General features: G+C 36.5%; 1 protein-coding gene across 1 annotated transcript; it reads right to left on the bottom strand.

Moving 5' to 3' along the window:
* Positions 1-2,550: 2,550 nt before the first annotated feature.
* On the bottom strand, positions 2,551-21,805 carry LOC104521514 (phosphatidylinositol 5-phosphate 4-kinase type-2 alpha; the record flags this gene model as incomplete). The annotated part of the gene is made up of 6 exons (XM_010163544.2): positions 2,551-2,851; positions 4,647-4,750; positions 5,711-5,954; positions 9,069-9,182; positions 19,026-19,064; positions 21,659-21,805. Coding segments are annotated over 6 exons (729 nt in total), but the record flags the coding sequence as incomplete, so codon positions are not given.
* Positions 21,806-22,600: the final 795 nt, after the last annotated feature.

The raw sequence follows: 22,600 nt of genomic DNA, 5'->3' as shown, positions 1-22,600 counted from the left end.
GCACTAAAAGTTAGAATAAAGACAAAAAGACACTTTTCTGCCATTTGCCCATGATGTGTGGCTCTGTATCATGTGCTGAAAGCCTTGACAATCCAAGCCTTGAAATTCTAGAACAGAAAGCCCTTCCTCCTCCCCATGGATTATTCTGGTTTATTCCCAAATACTTTTTAAATAACTGGTTTAGCGTAAGATCTTACACACGTTAGCAAAGTTCTGCCAATCCTTCTATCAATTAACTGCTGTGGATGATCTTCCTGTTTTTGTAGTAATATTAGGATTTAGTCCATAGATTTGTCAATTATAAACCTCAGTATTTGCCTTCAGAGCACAGCCTAAGCCCCAAACCCCAAAGGCTACATGTTTCAAGCCACATAAGCATAGAAGAAGGGGGGTAAAATCTAATGAAAACATTTCTTCTTATTTTTTTCCTTTGCGATATAGGCTACACATTCATTTTAATGTCCAAAATTCACCTGTAAGCAATCAAAACCATAGTTGAAACACAAGAACAAAGGATGTACCTAGTGAGTCATCAAAGTGCTTTATTTTATAAAGCCTTGCTCATGTCTGGAGTGTAATCTAAGCACTAACATATACAATAATGAGTCTTCCTTGCCCTGTCCAAATAAACAATTTATCGACAAGAACAAGTGACAAAACTGCTACACAGACAAAAAGAATGTTTTGCTGTAAATGTCTAAAATTGTCTAAAAATGTACACTTGTTGGCCGCAATTAAATATGTACTCCAAGTACATGTACCTCATTTTTACTTCAGGGTCTCCTTGCGGCCTCATACTTTAGGAAGCCACAGCATTAAGAAGCCACAGCATGCTTCAGCGAATGAAACCTGGGTGAGAACGCAGACAACTGGGGCATAAAGAGAGAGGAAAAAAAAAATCAAGCCACAGTACCAACTTATTTAAATACATACAATACAAAAGTATACACATACATTACAGTGCTGTGGACATCACTAAGTCAAATGGAACAAAAAAACCTGTAGGAAAAGTCGGGGAAAGGAGAAAAAAAATTAGTACACAGTAACTGGGATAGTATTGCCTTTGGCTGCTGCAGAGTGTAATGGGTTGCTATTGTATAGGCTCCGCTGAAGTAAACCACTACATACGTTACGCACAGTTGCAGGCTTAACAGCGCTGACGTTAGTGACAGAGAAGGCATGCTGGCACTCCTGATCTGAGTTATCAACGATGATGGAGAGGGTCTGACTGACTTCTCTTACGTTGCCTACAAAATCTAACAATTTCAATAAAGAAATTTTAAAGGCACAGCTTTAGCACAGTGTATAAGTAGATAAATTTTTAAGCATATGTAAATTTATCTCTTTCAAGCATGGAGTCTTTCAGGGAAAAATACAAGAAAGGAAGAAATACAATGTCATTGTTTAAAAATTTTAAACAAGTTAAACATGATCAGCACAGTTTTAGGCAATGTACTATACAATCAAACTTGAATAAATGGTAGGACAGGTCAGTTTGATGCTAAAAGATGACCTTGGGAAAAATCCCTCTGAAATATCCTTTCTCATTTTATTGTAAAAGAGTCCATCATGGAGGTGAGCGAGACATTGACTTTAGTACTACTGCACATTACACCTTGGAAGATGACAAACATTACTTCATTTGTACTGCAAAATAACTTTACATGTAAACTCAAAAGTCATATATTGTACATGGCTCTGAAATTCAGAAATATCCCTGCTTTCCTAATAATGTAAACAGTAAAATTCAGGGTTCATTTTTTGAGGGATAATCCATAATAAAATACGCTGTTTCAACAGTACAACATAAGCATTTAAACTTCAAATTCCCAGTAAATTACAAGGGAATGGAATTTCTATCAGGGTACACATCTTTCATGACGGGTGAAAGATGAAGCTACTATTGCCCAAAACTATGCGCTTCTTCAGTTAAGCTTTTTTCCCACTTGTAACACTATTAGTTCCTATATCGCAAGAATATAAAACAAATGAAAACTTCAGGTAACAAAGTGAAATAAGCAAAGTTTTCCCTTAACATAAGTTTACTGTAGCAAAAATGTACACATAGCATGAATTACGTTAGCTCTTGTAAGATAAGAGACGCCGGCTCTCAGACATCTGAGGTTGAACTTCCTGGTGCAATGTGCTGAAAAGAAGACAAAAACGGAGAGGGAGGAAAAAACCCAACTGTGAGGAAACAAATGGGAAAAGCCTCTGGCACCAAGGGCTGTTACAGCTGGTTTTTTAAGGAGTGCCAGTGTGCAGGGTGTAAGTGTAACATTCGCAGTAAGGTTTTTATTATTATTGTTGTCATCATCATCATGAAGAATACTGTCATGTATCTTTTTAGTTCAAAAAATAAACTGATCCACAGTTTACAATTTGATATCAATATTGTAGATTTAACATGCATTTGCTCTTTGCCACCCCCACCCCACACCCTTTGCTCATTTATTCTGTTTCAGCTGGTACCATCAGAGCATTACTGTCACAGTGCACTCTGAGTAAGCTGTTCTATTTATTTAATTTATTTTAATTCCCCCCCCACCCCACACACAAAAGAGTCAGAAATAGCTAGAACTATGCTGGGAATATCAGGCAGCTGTTAAAGCGAGTACTCCACCCCACTTCAGTCATCTTTGCCAGCAGATGTAAACAAAGGGGTTGCTTTCTGCAAGATGAGCACTTCTCTGAGTTCCTTTTTTTCCCTACGCTTGTAGCCACTGCTGCTGTCCCCAGGTCTCGTGTCTGTCCTATGTAACATGAAAGGTTACGTCAAGATGTTGGCAATAAAGTCCAAGAAGCGCTTTGAATACTGTTCAGGATTAACAGTTGAAATTTCTGCACCAGCCTGCATAGAGAATTGGGAGGGGAGAGGAAAGAAGGAAGAAGAACCAGTGTTTTATTTGATGCTTTGTCGCTGAGAGTGTTACTTACTCAATGAATTTAAGTTGCAGTCTCAGAACCAGACACTAGAAACACAAATTGTAATGGCCCTCAACCAGAATCTTAATGATGCCTTTTTAAGCTTTGCGTGAGTACAGTGATACTCGGTACTCACCACTGTAACTACAGGACATCCATCTTCCATTTCTGAACTGCATTCTCTTTACTTTCGTTACTTCTCTTTACTTTCATTGTACTTCAGTCTTCCATCTAATTTCTACTGCACACGTAACCATGCTGCCCACTGATTTATCAGCAGATTCTAGTCTGTTGAGCAGCAGAGTCTTCATTAGGGAAGACTAAGTTATCATACTTGGATCTGGTGTGTCAATACTTGTGTACTGGAATATATGGTAACAATGAGTAACATTTTTTCAACGTATATACATTTAAATCTGGACTAACTGAATATGCTGTACAATTGCTATTTCAATAAAGGCACGATTGCATTCATATTTTTATTTGAGGTTTTCAGAGCCTTAGGCCACATTTCTATTTATATTTTTCCTTTTTTACAAAAGGGGAATATTGCATGCATGCAGTTAATGAACAAACTTCAGTGTCAGGTGGCTCAGGATGGAGACAGTGAAATAAACAAAATGGGTGTACAAAAGTTCTGTAGTAAGTTCTAATCACAGTCAGCTTTAATAATCATAGTTGTTACTTACAATATGTTTCTATCCCTTATTTAAGCCATAAATGTGAGTTTTTAAAGGCTGCTACATTCAGAGTTCACTAATAATTGCCAGATAATGGCTGCATATGGTCTGCATCAACTTTCAGCTGTTCTGAGAGCAGAGAGAGCAATGGGAGCATTGCTTTAGAGAGACCAAAATACCTTCTACAGGCCTGTGCAGGGCCATTTCTGAGCATTCCACATCACTCTCCAAACGCTAAACTAAAAAGCTCTGAACCCTTTGCATAAAGCCCCCCACAATGCCCTGATCCTTTAGATACTCTGACAGAGGAGGGATTTCAGCCTCATGAATGATTATGCTCTTTTCAAAAAGTTTATGAAATCTGAACCCTGAATCACCACAGGAGTGATAACAGTAGGTATAAATCGGAACTCTGGAAGACTGGGCTGCTTCACCATGGTCCTTTGGTGTCTGCTGCTAAGCAGCAATTTCAGTCAAAATAAAGAAATTCATGTCAGTCAAAGAGAAGCCTTCACTTAATGGTCTTCAAGTATTTAATATGCACATTTTATGCTTAATTTTTCAAATAATATTTTTTAAGAAGTCTTCTAAAGTGAGCCACGTTATATGCTGAAGAATTAACTTTCAATAGGCTGTACCAAATAATGAAACCATCACTAGGGCCCCGCATCTGAAATAAGACTCACAACAACTTTCTAAGAGCTGTGTACTAATACAGGTGTCTGGTGGAGAGCTTTGTTTGCCAGAAAGATCCATCTCACCAAGTTAGAATCAAGTCCTAAAAAACCATCTCACTCCAATTCATTATGGGTAAGAAAGCTACGCATACAGCTGAAACGGGAGTTCCACTCTCAGTATATAATATGCAGCAGTTACTCTATACTTTTATATAACATATTAAACTAGAAAAAAACTTGAAAAAACTCTGTTCTATTTCCCCTTTCCCTAGATTTCCTGAACTGTGCTATATCAGTGCACTAAACAACAAAAAATGCAGAAACATAAATGGAATCAGAGGAAAAAACCAACCCAGATACTTACCCCATGCTTTACTGTTTTTGCAGCATGGGCAGCTTTCTTTTTTGCATCATAATGAGTAAGAATGTCAATAATGGCCATAAAGTATATTTCCTTCCTAGGTGCATCTGCAAATGGCAAAGACATGGCAGTAAGAATGACTTTGAGACATCTTAATCATGAGTCCTCCTTCTAACAAAGGAGACTTCATGAGGCTCAATCAGCAGCTGAGACAGGTTCATGTCAGTCAGAATCACAGATCTGTACAGACCACAGGCTCAGCCGTTCTTAATTGAGAGTTTAACTGCATTCATATATAATGCAAAACCCCCTAAGAGAGTCTAAAATAAAACACCAGCATACAGAAATAGGAATTATTGCTCACTTAAAGTAACGTGGATTTCATGGTCCTTTATGAAAAAACGATGAAATTCTATATGAAAGGCAATGCGTCTGTGTCAACAAACAAGATTGTATTTTCTTTATGAATAAAAACATGTATTTATCCATGTAAATGCTTATGAAAAAAGAGAGATCTTTCCTGTCTTGAACAGCCACAGGTAACTAATTACACTTAGTTTTACTAAAATCAAACTCAGTTTTGGGATTCTTACACTATTTATAATTACTTTATTAGCTGGGGCACAGAAATTGGATATGAGTGCACAAATGTTCAAAAAAGTGAAACATAACTTGGAATGCTGCTTTTCTCATTCTTTCTAGACTGTTTTAAACAGTGTTATCTTATCTGCCAGGAAAAGAACAATTATAGATACTAGATTTCCTGAAAAGGAATTAACTGAGAACTGCTGTATCTGAATAGCTGAGCCAGAATGGAGTTGATTGTGCAGTAGGTGAATTATTTGACTGCATCCTCAGCTGTCACAATAAATATCTAAGAAATATGTTCAGTATCAATACTGAGCATTACACATCTCCTGCTTTCTGCTGCACCAAAAAGCAACTAACTTCCTTTTCTACAGAGTGAATTTTTATTTTGCAATTTAACTTTGCCTTTATGTAGTTACAAAGACTTCAGGATTCTGGTGTAAGAATCAAAACACCTTAACATATTTATTACTGCTTACTTTCATGGGATTTTATTCCATAAACATCAATAGCTGGATCAAATTCCCCTGGAGCCAAGGGCAGCGAGCTGTTCAGTGTGTTTCCTGGACTGTCTGGAGGGGTTCCAATTGGGTGGGTCCCATCACTTTCACCTTCCTCTTCTCCATCATTCTCTTCACACTCTACTTCTTCCTGTTCAGCTCTTTCAACATCATGGATTCCAACCAACAAGCTGTAGTCCATGAGTTTTAACTGAGCAAGGAACTAGAAAGTGATAATAAGCAATTTATCAATATCACTGGAAAATGTAAGCTCCACTTACAAACAGGAGAAGTTACACAAAGATGTCATCAGTTGAGAAAAACAGGCACTTCTAAGAGGGAGCAAAAGGGAGGGGTTAAGCAAAAAAGCTAGCAGAGAGATACTTGAATTTATTAAGATGCAGTAACAGTGTGCAGGTCACTTGCAACTTTATCCTGTCACTGCTTAACATACAAACCAGCCTCTGTCCTATCAGGTGTGCTATGATCTGGTCTAAATCTCTTCCCATCTCTCCCATTTGAACCTTCTTAAATAATGATTAAAAAGTGTTTAAATATTCTTGCAGTAGAAATTAGTGAAGTTTTACATCACAAAGCCATGAAATGATGCTATGTTCTCTTCACAGTGGCAGGCTCACAATTTAAATAATGTAAGCAAAAGGTGAATGTGAATAGAAGGGTGGTTTTGAATGAAGACTGAGGACAGGAATTTGAAGAAGATTGAAAAATGAATGCACTTGATGTACAAAGTGTTATTTCAGTTGAGGGGAACAGGATAAGGCAGAGAGCTGAGAGGAGGATGGAAATAAGGAAGGTATAAAAGCAGGAAGATGGGATCAACAGTTCAAGGGGTGAGGGGGAGGCAGGGCAGAGCTGTGCTGCAGCTTGAAAGCAATACTGCGATTGTGAACTTCTGGAGCCCTTGCTTAAGGTATGCATAGAAAGATGCTGAAAATACAAATTGTTCCAGTTTTTAGACACTCTAAATGGTTATAGAAAGGAAGTTACATTAGACCAGAGAAGAAGGGATTTAAGCCAGACTTTGGAACAGTGGTAGTAATCAAGGAGATGAATATGAAATATTAGGAAATGAGAAACTACAGTTTGTCAAAATCCTGATACTGAAAAAAGAGAGGGATCGGAGATAACAAAGTGACTGTAAATTCAAGTGGTAGAAGTAGTATGTGAGACTGAGCAGAGGTTTTAAGAAGAAAGAAGAAATTGGTTCCTAATCATTTCAGTATAATAAAGCAAAAGACTCTTCACAAGACTAGAAGAGATCTACATTTGAAGAGATGTACAACGATACACAAAAAGAACAGATAAGACCAGCCAAAGGCGATGGAGTGGAAGGACTCCAGGCATATCATTAGGTACTTGCTAAATACCAAGAAAGGCAGGAGAAAAAAAAATCTACCAATAATCATACCAAAAAAGCATGAAAGAGGACAGACTCCTGGGGGAAAAAAAAAATGAACTGCAAATTAGATGAGAATGGCTGTTGGGAAAAAAAAGTGTGCTGCTGCTGCTGCTGACAGCAAAAAGACTTAGGGAGATCAGCACAAGGAAAATATAATCTGATTTAAAATGTAAAAAATATCCTTATGTGCTTTTTTTCAGGACATTTTCAATGGAATGAGGCAACAGGAAAATAGACAAGAGGACATCAAACCAGCAGTAATAGATATTTGTCTGTCTGAACACCAGAAGGGGACACAAGACTCGATTATGAGAGAAATATAGTAACACAAATGACTTAATGACAAACAAGAATGGATAAAAAGTCACACAGTTTAGAATACTACTCCATAAGTGTAACTATAAATATTGTGTGATAAGATAATAATATATCAAGTGCTGTGCATTTCCTTGAATTGTAGTGAAATCCGAGTGTTTACACATTGGGTACAAACTGCATACTATCAGTTATCTAACAAGGGGAGAAGATCCAATAAAAGAAAAACAGGGTTAGAGAACAGCTTGCCATTGTTAAAATCAGGTCTCTGATCACTCCACACTAGTGGTTTACATGGATATTTGACAATGCTCTATAAATTTCAACACCACAAAAACCCACTATCAAGACATGATCTGGAATCTGCCGTGATGTTTAAAATCTAGTAAATGATATAGAAGATTACATACAATCCACTTCCTGGGCTAATAAAGTATCTTCCACGTTCACTGCACATAGTTAAGATCTTGTGTGCAACCTACTGATGTAAAAGCATTAGGCAGCAACAGCAGCACATGTTAGAAGAGCACAAAACTTAAACCCAAATAACCTTCTCTCTCCAGCTGTGACATCAGTAGAGCAGTTTTCCAGCACAATATTTTAAATATAAAGTAAACATTGATATTTTACTAAATATTTATGTTTTCATAATTATCATCACCATAAATTTCTCATTATTATTATTATTATTATTATTATGGGAAACTGGATTTCCTCAAAAGTAAATTATTTGGTAAATTCTAAAGTTACAGTATTTTGTTTTGTGCAACTACTGAGACACAGATCCGAAGAACTAGACAAGTCAATTCACAGAGCCATTTTGACATAAATAGCTGAAAGTCTTAAGTCACAGACACATTTTGCTATCAGGTCTCTTCCAACAAGGCAAATGGATTTTAGGGTCTGAGTACAGGGATTGCAAAATATTGTGTTTAGTGACAATATTTTAAATTATGGAAACTGAAGTAGAGCTGTGTCAACTAGTTAACCCAGTATTTATTTTATTTGCTGAACTAAATCAGTTATAATAACATATTACATTAAATTTACATATGAAGAGTTTTCTACTAAGTACTGACTATATTCAGCCAACTACAAATTCATATGAGAAGACTGTATTAAGATAATGAGTCCAACTGCTGTATGCAAATTACTGAAGCACTTTACTGTTGCGATACTAAGGATGATTTAAAACTGGGTTACTAATATGAAACAAATAGAACATTCACTGTTGTGGACTACAGTCTGTGTACAGCCTCAGCTCCGGTGTACCTCCACCTGTAAAATACAACTAACAACACTCACCTCTCTCTCAGGGGCATTTGGAAGTACTAGGCTTGTAAAGCGCTTAAGTACTAAGCGATACCATCATTTTAACATCACATCGTCAAGGCAGGGACAATGTATGGCAACCAGCTATGGCAGCAAGCCATTTATCACATCAGCAAAAGCAGTGATCAACTCCTGAAAGTTTAAATTGTTTCATTTAAAACAGTCTTATAAACAAGAGTTTTCATTAATGAATTACAGGTATGATTTTCCGGGCTATCTGTTATTTGCCACACATTTTAATCACATATAACTGAGCAGGCACATCCTTACCTCAACATCCTTTTTGAGTTTCTCAAGGAACATCTTTTTGTTATTCTCATCAATATGAATCTTTTGGCCATCGTTAATAAAATCATTGTCTTTGAACGTCGGCAGCTCTTTGGCCTAAAATAAACCAAAACTCCTGTAAGAGCAGGATTGCAAAGAGGAGTGTGGTGAAGGTGCTGGCCTGGCGCGGCCCCTCTGCCACCAGCGGTGCCTCCAGAGCTCCCCTGCACCCGAAGCAGGCACAGCTGCACCGGAGGAAGCAGAGGCACCTCCATGGCATGCAGCTCTTCATAACTGCACCCACAGAGCCACTTCCTCAGTTTATCCCTCCTGTAAATGGCCTGGAAGGTACAGGTTTACTGGGTGTGCAGCAAATGTAGCTAAGACAAAACTCCAACTCAATACTTGATTTGCATTGAACCTTGATCTGCATCGGCCTTCTTCCAAGATGTCATTTGTCAAAGTGACTGGCAATAAGTGAAGTCGAAACACAATCTACACCTCATATCAAAGTGCTTGGATCGGATCTTATTGATGGTAAGTCAGGCTGGACTGCATTTTACATAGCTACTGTGAATGTTTATGAGCACCTCATACCAAATAATTATTTAAAAAGCATCAAGCTAACGTGAATTATGTAATGCTGCTTAGAAGTGGTACCACTGCCTTTTAAATAAGTAGTAAAACATTCTTGATGTTGGAGCATTAGTTGATTATCTTCATCTTTTTGAACTCTCCCATGAAGTGACTTGCAACAGCATTAAGGAAAGTCAGAAACTTTCAGATGACCACTGCAGTAACCACCGGACCACCAGTAACAACTGGTTTCAGTACTAAGACCCCGCAAACAGGCTGTTTTAAGAGGGCAGTGACTGGAAGTCTACTTAAAACAAACCAGCAAGCCAACAAAACCAAGAAAAAAAGCAGTTCCTTCAGGTATTTGGTCAAGCAAACTAGAACTAATAGTAGCTTCTGCAATCAGAGCCTTTAAAAAATTGGCCCATTAAGAGCCTTTCTCCCTGCCCCCTCCCCTGTCTTGTAACAAATAGTAGGGAACAAGAGGTTTTCTTTAGAAAGAAAATGTTGCAGAAAATCGAGTGCTGCCACCCTCAATGACCATGAACTAATGGGTACTTTGAATAAAATAATTTCCTCTTAATCTGAAAATCTTTCCACTAGTAATAAAAGGCAGCTAACATCAGCCTACTGGGATGTCCTCCATTAGTTTAATTAGTCAGACACCGCTTATAACCTTACTGGACATAGTATTTTTCATAAAGTTTATTTTCTTCCTACGACACAAGGAAGGAAAAGAATCTCAGAGGTTCTTTTCTCTGCTCCAAAACTTACATGTTAGAAAGCACAGCATGAAAATGTGAACATGATAGCAGACCTTGGAATCCCCTTACAGATCTTCAGAATGGCCAAAGTTCTTTCTTCTGTTAAGTTGTGCACAGAAGTGGCTGAAAATAGTCAGTTCCTCAAGTGCCCAAATTTATTTTTTGGACCTGGATTTTATGAATTGCTCAAGATCCCACAATGCTGCTTTTGCTGGGAAAAGTGACTCTTCTCTTCCAATAACTGCTCAAAAACACTTAAGCAATTACTAGTATTTTAATAGTTATGAATCCAAGTTAAATCCATTGCATCCTGATACCTATGAAATCTGGAAAAAATAAGGCCCAAGTCTGGCTGCTCTGAATTATTATTATCATTATTATTAATAATTAATACATTCTGATGTATTAAAACATCCTCTAGCTTTGCTCCAGAGACTCTCTATGTTAGTTTAAAATGAAAGGAAAAAACCCCACACAGCTGAGATGGAGCTATAACCCTTCATCCATCCCAGGCTCCTTCCATGGAGCAGTGCTCCTGCAGTGCTCTGCTGCTTTACTTAAAGATGAATTTAGACACTTCTTGAAGCTCACAATGAATTGTTTACTACAATGCAACAGCACAGTGTGCATTGATTTTCTTTCTGGCCTACTCAGTAATTGGTTTAGGATGAAAATTAGTAGAGAAACACCAGATAAGCATTCCAGCCTAGCAGCTGTAGAGATTATCATACACTATCGAGCAAACTGTCCCACGGACGAGGGCTAATTCTGCAGAGGCGGGACTGCGGATCCAGAGATGTTGCCAACACCAGAGGATGGAATCCAGTGCGTGGGATGCTTAAGAATGGAGAGGAGATTTGGATGAATTAATTTAAGATGAAACAATAATGCAAAGAACGCAGGAAACCAAGCTCCCTTCATTTCTAGCGCAGAGTCACAAAAAAAATTTCCTCATATTATCTTTTTACACCTCGTATATCCAAGTTATTTATTCAACTACACAGAAGTTAAACAAGCCCATTAACCCTGACCCCTGACCCCCTCCCCCCTTTAATTAATGCTGTTTAAAGCTGAGGGGTGGATAAAGAGGAATGTGCTTGTGGTTAAGACACTGAGATGCAGGTTCCTCTCTAAGCTGTGCCACAGACTTCCTGCACAGCACGGCATCAGACAGACAGACCCGTTGGGCACTGGGAGGGGGAAGCATGCTTCTCTGCTGAAGACACTCCTATCTTCAGTAAAAATAAACTTACATTACAAGCAATGGCATTTTGGGAGACGTAGAGCTGGTAAGCCAGTCGTGCAGGTGCCACACTCCACTTTAACCTTGTCTCTAATCTATTTTTAATAAAAGCGAGCTAGCAAAGCTGGCACAGCCACATTTCTTGCCTGCCATCACAAGACCCAAGGGGTACTCCCAAGGACATTCAGGGCAGTGAATCAGCTCTCCCAAAAAAGCCAGACTCTTCACTGCCTTGTCTGCAGGCTTCCCCAGTCCTCAATAATCCCTCTGAGGATTTTCATCTGAGGTCATTTTCCTTCACCCAAACGCCCACAGCTGTGAAGACCTGGCAACTACAGAACTCATAAATTAAAAGCCAATATGGAGGCGTCTGAAAAAAAAGGCAGAGAAAAGCAGTGAGTCCCATATAAGAAACTGAAGCTAAAAAGTTGTGTGCTGGTGGTTGTCCTCGCCACATTATTTGTATGATGCCTCCCAGCCTATTCTTTTCCATCTCTCTAGGTGTTATTAGACAAAGCCTTTTTTTGGTGTGCTAGGCAATATCATTCTCCCTATTTATTTAAAGCTGAACAGCCTTAGGCTACTGTTGCAGTCCCAAATAGTACAAATGACAGCCAGCACCAGTAGTGATTCTAGTAGTACTTTAACTGAAATTCATGTCTTAAAATTGATTTGCGAATTTAGGAATTAAAATATATGAAATATGCGAATAGGAGGGGCTCACATAGCTATTAAAAATTCATAATATATGTGTTGAAAAATTCTAAGATATACATTTTCTACTTATGCACCAAAATAAATAAATACAAAGAAAACCACATTGTAGCCATTTAAAACGCTATCTGAATGAAAAAATTGAGACTTTGCCTTAATGAAATAATTGATATGGTTAATTTTTAAAGAAGTCTCAAATATTTCCAATGAAGCAAAATCCTTGTTGGAAAAAGATTCTCCCAGAATGTAATTTGTTATAATGAACATATTACTATCGTTAAAGAACTAAGTATTTTAAGAGCTGCACAGGAGATGAACATCTAACTACTTCCACTAAATTAATAATAATAATAGATTTTCTTTCGGAACCATCTCCATCGTTTTAATTCCCTACTTAAAGACGCAAGAAAGGCACAATAGATTTTACAAATATAAATTATTTATTTATTAAAAAAGCATGTTATTGGCAAACTGCACGTTTGCATTCCAAAGTTTGCCATGGTCACAGAGAATTTTAATGGCAGGAGGATTTCACTGCCTTTGAAAAGGCTGAAAAGCAATACAGCTTTGTTTGACTAAGATGACAGATTGATCAAGCCTCATTCAAAAACTAAAATTATGGTGAAACAGCCCATGAAAAAAAAATAATCTTGAAAGGTACGAACTAGGTGAAATTTTATTTCTATATGAAAATGGAAATAGTTTTTGCAGATTTCTTAATGCATCTCAATTCAGCATCCTACCCTAATGTGTTGAAATAAAGATTAGTAGGTTTTTTTTTCCAAAGGGATTTTTGTGCATCACAACCAAAAATAATGATCATGGCTAACATTAATGCTGACATTTTGGAAGAAGCTTGCTAAAACAGCTGTAGGACAGTCAAGTTTCAGAATTATTCTTGGACTGCAAAAGGAAAAAGACTAATTGTCTTCACAACCTGGCAGCATTTTCTGATTTAACAAAGGCAAAGATTAGGTTGTAGGAGAAATGTTGCACAGCAGTCTTACTGTTTGTTTGTAACTAGCCATAAGTCATGGTATTCACACAGCTCATCATGGCAATATTTGGCTTATAGTTTATAACTTTTGAAAATGGTATAAAACATATGCCAAGAGTGAAGTTCCACACCCTGGGCTTCTTCTCACAGCTCACATACACCTTTAAAAAAAAATTAACTAAGATTAACTTTAGACTGATGGGGCTCACCAGCATATATGGAAGGAAGTATTTTTTTAAAAAAATAATATTATGCTAGATGTAGCTAGCAATAGTTTGGCACAGGTGGCTTTGAACTGAATAAAAAATCTGGAGTCACTAGAATCTACAAGATGGAAGAATAGCCAGAGCTTTCTTTGGAAGCTGAAGATTGCAGCTTCTTCCCTCCAGCAGTTATGGGAGCTGAGTCCAAACTTTTGTTGTACAATTTGCCTTGTCCTGGACAGGGCTTTCTAAGCAAACGAAGGTCTACAGCTCTACTTGCCATCACAGGACTGTAAATGGCAGTGGAAATAGAGCTGGAGCCCCAAAATGGGGTTTGAGAGAGAACACTGGAATGGTTTTAGCCAGGATACCAGGCATTTTTTTAGGACAAAAAAAAATAGTGCAGGATGTTGTAGATGGATTAGGAATTTGAGCATGTACCAAAAATAGTAACTGTACATCTTTTCAATGCTCAGGGAAATGCATCCAGAATTATCCCTAGGGTTAACGTCTTCCTGCTGCAAAATGAACATGCAACATATAAAATGCAAGACCAAGTTCCCCCTTTAAAAAAAAAATAAAAAAATCTTTCACATATGGAAAACAGACTTTTAAACAAAAAAACCCCAAACAAACAAAGGCAATCTAGTGATTTATTTTGAAAAACAGTAATGGGGTTGATGCCATGTGAAAGCTAAATACTGAAATAGGAATTTGAACTCTGAATGTCTATTCCTATCCTTGCAATGTATTGCAGCATGATGTTCTGAAAGTTATAATCTCTGTATATGCAACCTGGAGATTCATATTTCACAGAGAAATGTAAGACATTATTCACATGTCTGTTGTGTAAGATCAGCATATGAAGCAGACTGAATTCACTAAAAGAAATAAGTAAAAAAAAATGCTGTTCTGAAATTAGTAATTTTAAAATATCAGGAAAAAAAAGCTCAGATTTTGGGATGATCTACCTTGAATGAAATTTCACTTTGTGACATCAAAAGAATAACAGTAATTCAAGACTGAGTAATCTTGTTGCTATGCTCCTGTGCTAAAATACTTCTTCCTTTAGTTATCAGTGCCCTCTGAGAAATCAGGTAATTACTGTATGTTGTAATATATAATGTAAAAAGTAAAATTAAGAAGTAGTTTGTTACATCTAGCAGCATCTTCCAATTTAATTATCAGCATACCATTATTTTGCATACAATTTAACTAAGATGTTACATAGCTGTCAACTATGGCAATTTTTTTCCAAAAAGGAACTTGAATAGAAAATCCTTTGTTCAAATGTATCTAATTTTTCTGCATTTAAGCTTATTTATGAAACAACATATACCACAGAGGTGGTAATGCAACCATTTAGATGAATTAAAAAACACAATAATCTATGAAATTACTCAAGATGAAATACGGTAGGCTTCAGTTCAGTTAGGTTTTATTTTTCTTCCTCAAATTGCCTTGTGAGTTGCTCACTCACAGGCAACATGCCGAAGTTCTTTATAAGTACAAGCAGACTCAGCTGTAAATGCTAATTTGATGTCATTCTGCAAGCGGAGCTTAATTGTGAGCAGGCAGACCACCGAGGGAGTTCTGCATTATCCTGGTTTCACTTAAGAGGGCAAAATTGTCCAAGGAATGAATAGAAATTGGCCACTATTAAAATAATAAAAATTAAAAAATAGAGAGAACTAAAGCCTAAAAAAAAAGAGCAGCTGTCAGAATTTTACAACTGTTGAAACATACAGTTCTTTTAAAATTTAAGACATCTTTAAGTGCATGTTTTGATACTTGTTGCCAAGAAAATGATGCCTTTATTATTAAAAATATAACTTATAATGCAAATGACAGGAATTGTGTGTTAAGGTGAAATCTAAAGGATGGAGCTTGTCTCTGCAATGACTGTCTCCACAGTATCACAAAATATTGAAATGACAGTTTCAGAGCTTATCATCAATATATTAGTATATTAAACAGTTGAAGATAGTGAAACAGAAGATAAACTGAAAACAGGACAGAAAAGTAACATTTTCAAAGTAATTCCAGCCAGGTTTTCTTCCTAAAAACTGATTTAAACAATGTTTGAATACTAACACCTATTTTACACTACAAAACTAAAGTAGAAAAAGACTTGGTTTTGTTTTTCCCCCGATTTCTTATTTTGTGGTCTATTAAATCTTTCTGCATGATTGAGTGCCTCTTATCTATTAACCGAGTAAATATCAAAAGAGTAGCTTGATAGGAAAGAGATTCAGGAACATCATAATTTTAGCCAAGTTTGCCATTTCAAAGTAATTTATGTAAAATTTGCAGTCTCCACTAGAACGTGACTGAAAGACTTGCTCTTCTGTTTTCTAGCTTCTGCAGCTTTAAAAGAAGCTCTCATATTATTCTCAATATTCTGAAAACCATTTGATTACTTGAATATTGGCTTTTGAAATTAAATATGAATTACTTACAAGCCCAATTAAAATTACAGCATCGCCAGACAATTTAGTCCTGTATTTTAGCACCAAAAGCTTCCTGTCTTTTATTACTTTTCTGTTTTTCGGATGTGAATAGTAGTGGATAACTTTATAGTAAGTAATTAAATAACGCTGCCATTAATTGGAATTCTATTTTTATTAATGTCACTTCAGGGTGATACTAATCAATTGATGATTTAACTTGCCTCTGGCTAAAAATTAGCTAGTAAGTTACTACACCAGCTAAGTATTTGAGATTGTCTGGTTTTGTTTAATCATTCAGAGCAATTTCCTCTAACATAGGAGATGCCAAAATTTGTTAAAATGCTTTTTTTTTTTTTCCCCCTCCTTTTCAAGCTAAAATTTTCCAGGCATTTTAACACCTTTAAGATTGGCTTGAGATTTCCACAGAAAACAACAAACAAAAAGCTTGAAATAATGACATCTACTTAAGAGAAAATGGAAGTGAAAAAACATGCTACAAGGCTTGCCAGCTATGAAGAGTGGACCATTGACATACTTACGTCCACACAGTCCTCAAGGCCCTGAAATTAATGCCACACGTGCACAGATACATCTCATGACAGAAGGTCTTTAGCACTGCTCAGAGTTTCAAAAACAAACTTTTCTTGTCTATTCATATAAATACACAACCCTTTTTTAATTTAAGCTTAAAACTGTGCGTTAGAAACACTTGAGTAGTTTAGATGAGTAAGTTGTAGTGCTCACTGCAGGAGATTCAGATCAGTGTGACGATGAATGTTCTAAACATCTCCAATACAGACAATGCCGTAGTGTATTCTTCTGACCCTTTGAAATCAAACCGCAGACTCCAAAACTTAGACAAAAACCATGCAATAAGCAAAATATAATTTTCCCCTTGCTTGAATCTCTAACAGTCTTTCCTGAAGTGTTTGTGAAATGATGTTCTCTCTATGAACTCAGAAGTCTACCCAATTCATTCCCTTGCTTAGAAATGTTTGTTCTGAGTGTTAGCTTGTGGCTTCCCTCCTGCACTGCACTGGCGCTTGAGGGGAACAATGAGTAACAGAGGCTGTTCTAACAGCCTCAGACCGTCTGCTTGCAATGTCAATAAGCTTAGTGTAGTTCTGTTTCCAAGAAATCAAATTACTTTGAAAAGAAAATAATTGTGTGAGATTTAAAATAGAAGAATAATTTGGGAGACCAGGTTTTTTTACATTTCTTTCACAGAAGTAGTCAAAATGAAAGGGGATGGTCTAGATGTGTTGAAGTTGATAGGAATTTTTGTTATTTGCCTTACTGAAGTTATGATTTCACATTAAATTTAGAGAATAATGGTTGTACACAGTTATACAAAACTATACAACTTTGTTTCAACTTAGCTATAATCCAGTTCAGTAATAATTTTGCCATGAACTTACATGGGAACAAAATTAAGGCACTGTTTCTTTGAGGTTCTCACTGAACGTATTAACTACAGTACATGTATATTATTATTAATCTATTTATTATTATAAGACATATTCCTAAAACTGCTCAAAACCACTCCACTAAATATCTGTATAGCATCAGCTCCTGTATAGCTGAATATATGTAATGTTAAATTTTACATTACCATTCTAAGCATTAATGTTGCAACCTGAAGTGGTCCCATCCAAATAATTTTCCCACCTCATTTCTATCAGATTATTTTAGTACTATCAGCAGAGGTTCTCAATGATACTAGGTATCGTTTGTAAAACACTGAAGGGTTAACCCCTCTGCTTTAATACTAGAGTTGTGCCACTAAACAAGAACAAAAATAGACCACAAGAAAAGAACGAAGACCATTCAAGACATGACCTTGAGGGCCTGGTACAGCAAAAGAGAGCTAATGCCAACTATTGTAACTGCAGCTAGCATTTGGGACATGGTAGTTGCCTAACGCTGGAAGAAGAATTTTAAGTGTTTGGTTATGCCTTAGGATGAAGTGGAAAAACTTCGCACAGAGTTTTTCATGCACCGAGAACTGTAGGACTGACAGCTACTGCATGTCCCTTACTCCTTGGTGCAGTTGTGTGATCTGTAGAAGACTCAGAGAGGCAGGTATGGCACAACTAATGCTTAGAAGAAAAACAAATGATCTGAATGGAATTTGAGGACAACACAAAATTAAGTCTTCCTAGTGAACTGCTGAATGATCTTCTGCTAATTCAGAAGGAATGTACTTGGAAAAATTGAGAAAACAAGTGTCATGGGTTCCTAGACTTCATCCAAATTTGGAAATCTAAGAAGTCTTAGAGGATGGAGACTATGTCCCACCTTCAATTATTTATAGAATCTCTAGACAAACTTCTCCTTAAGTGCCATGAGGCTATTTCACTGAAACCTCAGAGAAATGTTGATTTTGAGAACATTAAATTTTCCAAATTAACTGAAGTCAGAGACGGAGAAAAACGAAGTGATCAATTTCCTTTTAGAGCAAAGTTTCAGCCCAGAATTTGAGGCAGACTGTCTCTTGTTATAGCTACATATACATCTAAGTGTCAGTTGTTTGCTTGTTTGTATGAGCTTTACATACCCAAAGGTTCTCACAATTCAAGGCTTGGTTCATCTTTGCATTCACATTAGAAGTGGTGTCACATCACATCATTCCATTAACTGACATGGAGTATCCATAAATCTCAATATTAAAGAGCAAGAGAAAGAAGATGAAGAAGCAGGAGGGAACAGAAGAAAGTCCTGATATTTTCCTACCACAGGGCAGGCCCTGAAGAAACTAAGAAGAGAAGAGGGAAAAGGAAAAGGAGGAAGTAGAGGATTGGCTCACTTACCTCTAAAATCTCAACACCATTGCAAACCAATATTCAAAGGTCTGCAGAATACAGAGGAAAGATAAAGGAGGGAACAAGGCAGAACTCAAGAGGGTAGAATGTGACAGAAAACAAAGAAAAGGGGCAGAACAGCACTAGTTATGTGTGTCCTGAGGCTAGCTAGCAGGTTAGATAACTGAAAAAGAAACAGAAATGCACCATACCTTTTCTTTGTCACTGGCTTCTCGAGCCACAGTAGAGCCCTGAAACAGAAAAAATGGATCTAAAAATGTGCATATGTCAGAAACTAATTTGAAAATGTACTGATGCAATCACTTGAAGAAGATGTATCATGAGAGAAGAAAGATGGATCAAACGCTCTGCATCTGTTGTCCTCCTGACTGCTGGAGTTTCTTCCTCATGTCTCATCCTCATTTTGAGACTCATTCTGGAAGTTCAGTTTACTGGGCAGACTTCTCATCTTTTTCTGTCAGGTTAGCTGTATGGTTATGGAACAGCCTATTCTATGTAACTATTTGGACATATGCAATACACATTTGAAAAGGATGTCACACAATATAAACACATAAAAATATTTAAAAGATCACAAAGTACAGACAAGAACAAAGCACCTCACAGCAACATGAAGTCAAAAGAAGAGATGAGACCAGCTGTGGATTCACAAGATTTACAGTGCTTGCCAAAGACATTTTGGATATCTAATTTTTTTTTTTTAAATTTATTTTTTAGCTTAAAACTATTCAGCAATATGGTGCTTTTCTGAATAAGCTGGAGTTGACAAAAAAAGGCTGTATACATTTCCTTGCAAATTTCTTGGAGCAGGACCACAACTTTAAGCACTCAGTGTTTTTTTAATCACGTAAAAGCACTGCAAGAAATAATAACTATAAACATGAACATGAGGACTCCCAATCACATCTTTTTATACTATGTATTATTCTGTTTGCAGAGAGAAACTTAGAAACCTTAGAAAGGATGGAGAGAAAAGATAAATGGGACAGGATGCCTTAGTTATTATGTATGGCCCAGCAAACAGGGATTTCATTGCACTATATTATTAACTGATAATAAAGCCTGGTAGAAGCCTCACATTTTAGTTTATTGATGATACACCTTTTATGTTGTATTCTGTGCTCCAACAGCCTACTGAAAAAGGATGAGCTCAAAACCAAACCGGAGGAAAAAAAGTGGATTTGCAATAGTAAAAATTGGGGAGAGTGCCAAATTTGACATTGAAGTAATTTTAATAAAATGCCTCAGTGGCCAGGAAAATACCTTTGAAATCTTAATGCTGATCTGTGGTTTCTTTTGCTTAGTACCTACACTGGTATAGACTTGTGCTATAAGTGAGCTCTAAGCTGGTGTCAAAAATAGTTATGTACGAAAGACTCTGAACCTACAACCACAGATGCTGTAGCAACGAAAATCAAGAAAAAGTTATTTATAATATATGCAGTGTCACTATAGATCTGCTCAGTGAAGGAGTATGTTTTGAAGAATAATATGATATTGAAGTTAAATTTAAATTACAAGAGAAATTTATCGTTAAAGCAATTCTGTCCAGCTGGGCAAACTAAATAGAGTACAGAAGCATTCTTGGAGGTAAACAGTAGTGAGAGCTGTTGACACCAATGCTAAGAACATACTGTATAGAATTTATGTTTCTTTCTGCTGTGCTTTCATCCCTTTTTTAATGCATCTGGACATTAAGATGCTCTAAAACACATACAGTTCTCTCAAATTAAAAAAATGTCTTTCTTGGGGAAGCTCTGCTGCCAATAATACTAAATACCAAAAAGTCAATTGTCGACAATCTGGAAATCAGTTCTTATAAATCAGGTTCAGTTAACTATCTAACCAATTTCTAGGTAGACACTTGACAGCAGGAAAAGATGGTGCAGATGCAGCATTACAAATCTCTAAATACAGAATGCTAAATAAACATAGAATCATAGAATGGTTTGGGTTGTAAGGGACCTTTAAAGGTCACCTAGTCCAACCTCCCTGCAGTGAGCAGGGACATCTTCAAATAGATCAGATTGTGCAGAGCCCCGTCCAACCTGACCTTGAATGTTTCCAGGGATGGAGCTCTTAAAACAAGTTTGCAGATGCACTTAGTAGTTCAACACACAGAAATTAAATGTATTAGAAAGAAGTAGGTTTATAAGGGAAGACTACATGAAGGAAATTAAAATACAATCCCTTAGGGTAGAAAGACTAAGACTATATTTTGAGCATTTGATGTAAGCACTGTCTGTTAACTACTGACAAAATTATAATGAGCAGATAAACCTTCTGAAACAAAACTATAACGCACCTTATGACAAAAGCAACAGAAATTTTGTTTTTATAAGAACATTCTCTTTTTCACTTGAATTTTTTTTTAAATCTAGAATGAAATATGAAGCTTTTGTAGTAGTGATGTACTTTGTTAGTAGCATTTTATTGGTTTAAATGATGATGATATTTAGTTATTTCACAAAAGCCCCCTGCAGAACCAGCTGTGGCTTTCCATGTTGATAAGACATATAGGAAGTAGAATCATAATTGTACTTGTGTGAAGGGTTTTACCTTTAATCATTAGTTACATTTAACAAACATACCTGCTTAAATTGCTCCATTTAAAACCTGTACAATATAAATAAATTTGCACAATTTCTGTAAAACCCTTCTTCAGTTTTGCTAAACCTAGATGCAGCCAGTTAATGCTGGCTGTTACATAACAGAATTTTAAATTAATTTAAAATCTGAGCAATATTCAAGCATCAACATAATCTAACATTTATAGTAAAGAATTTCAGCTTTGTTAGTTATTTAATCAGCAGTTATTTCTCACCTTTAAATCATATTTTCTATAAACAGATAAACGATGGCTGAACACGTTTCTTGTAACAATCATATATACTTCAACTCCATCAACAGTAAGTCGGTACATGCCCAAAAACTGGGGAAGAAGTGTATTCCCATGACACTCCACAATAAACTGCAGGAGCAAAAGAAAAAGCAGAAATGAGGACGGATATATATTATATAAACACATAATATTTTTGCATTTTTAAAGATAAAACACCTAGAAACAACATATCTATTTACTGAGTATGTATTTGTGTGGAGACAAACCTTCCAAAAATCATACCAAAACAAATCCCTTCATCAGGAGGTTATCCTGCTTTTAGGCCAGTGTTTAAAAAATAAAATCTTAAACTGTTTAACTTATAACTCTTGACTTCTATAGATGATCTCATAGAAAGAGCAGTCTCTATTTGACAGACCTTTCCATTTTATGGTCCAAAAAGCACATCTAATGCAGATAACATATTTAGTACTGATCTCACAAATCAGAATTTTTTTCAAACATCACACTGCTGTAACTTTGTACTCTGTTGTCCTAGATAGTACTTAATTTGTATGTTTCTCTGTTCTCAATATTTGTTTACTATGATGAACATTTATGGTGCTGTCACCAGCAAGGGGCATTATTTATTATCACCAGCTTTCTGCTAGTTCCCACGTGATAGTTGCATTTTAGGGTTAATAGACTTGAGCAGTGATGTGCAAGATCCCTGCATTTTTTTATTTACAAATCATTTTATTTCCTTAAGGTCACCATATTCCATTATAAATGGGCTATTATCCTTGAAAAGTTTGCCACCTGCACCTGAAACCTGACTTTTGGGGTTTTTAAAAATCATTTCCCTTACAACTAATAGTTCAAATTTCTACTGGAAAGACTACTGGAGGGAGCAGAAAAAGTACAGACTACACTGATTACAAGAAC

This window comes from Antrostomus carolinensis, unplaced genomic scaffold, assembly GCF_000700745.2.
Source record: "Antrostomus carolinensis isolate BGI_N321 unplaced genomic scaffold, ASM70074v2 scaffold5540, whole genome shotgun sequence".
Taxonomy (NCBI): Eukaryota; Metazoa; Chordata; class Aves; order Caprimulgiformes; family Caprimulgidae; genus Antrostomus; species Antrostomus carolinensis.
The sequence above is the reverse complement of the archived record's forward strand: the minus strand, read 5'-3'. Positions and strand labels throughout refer to the sequence as shown.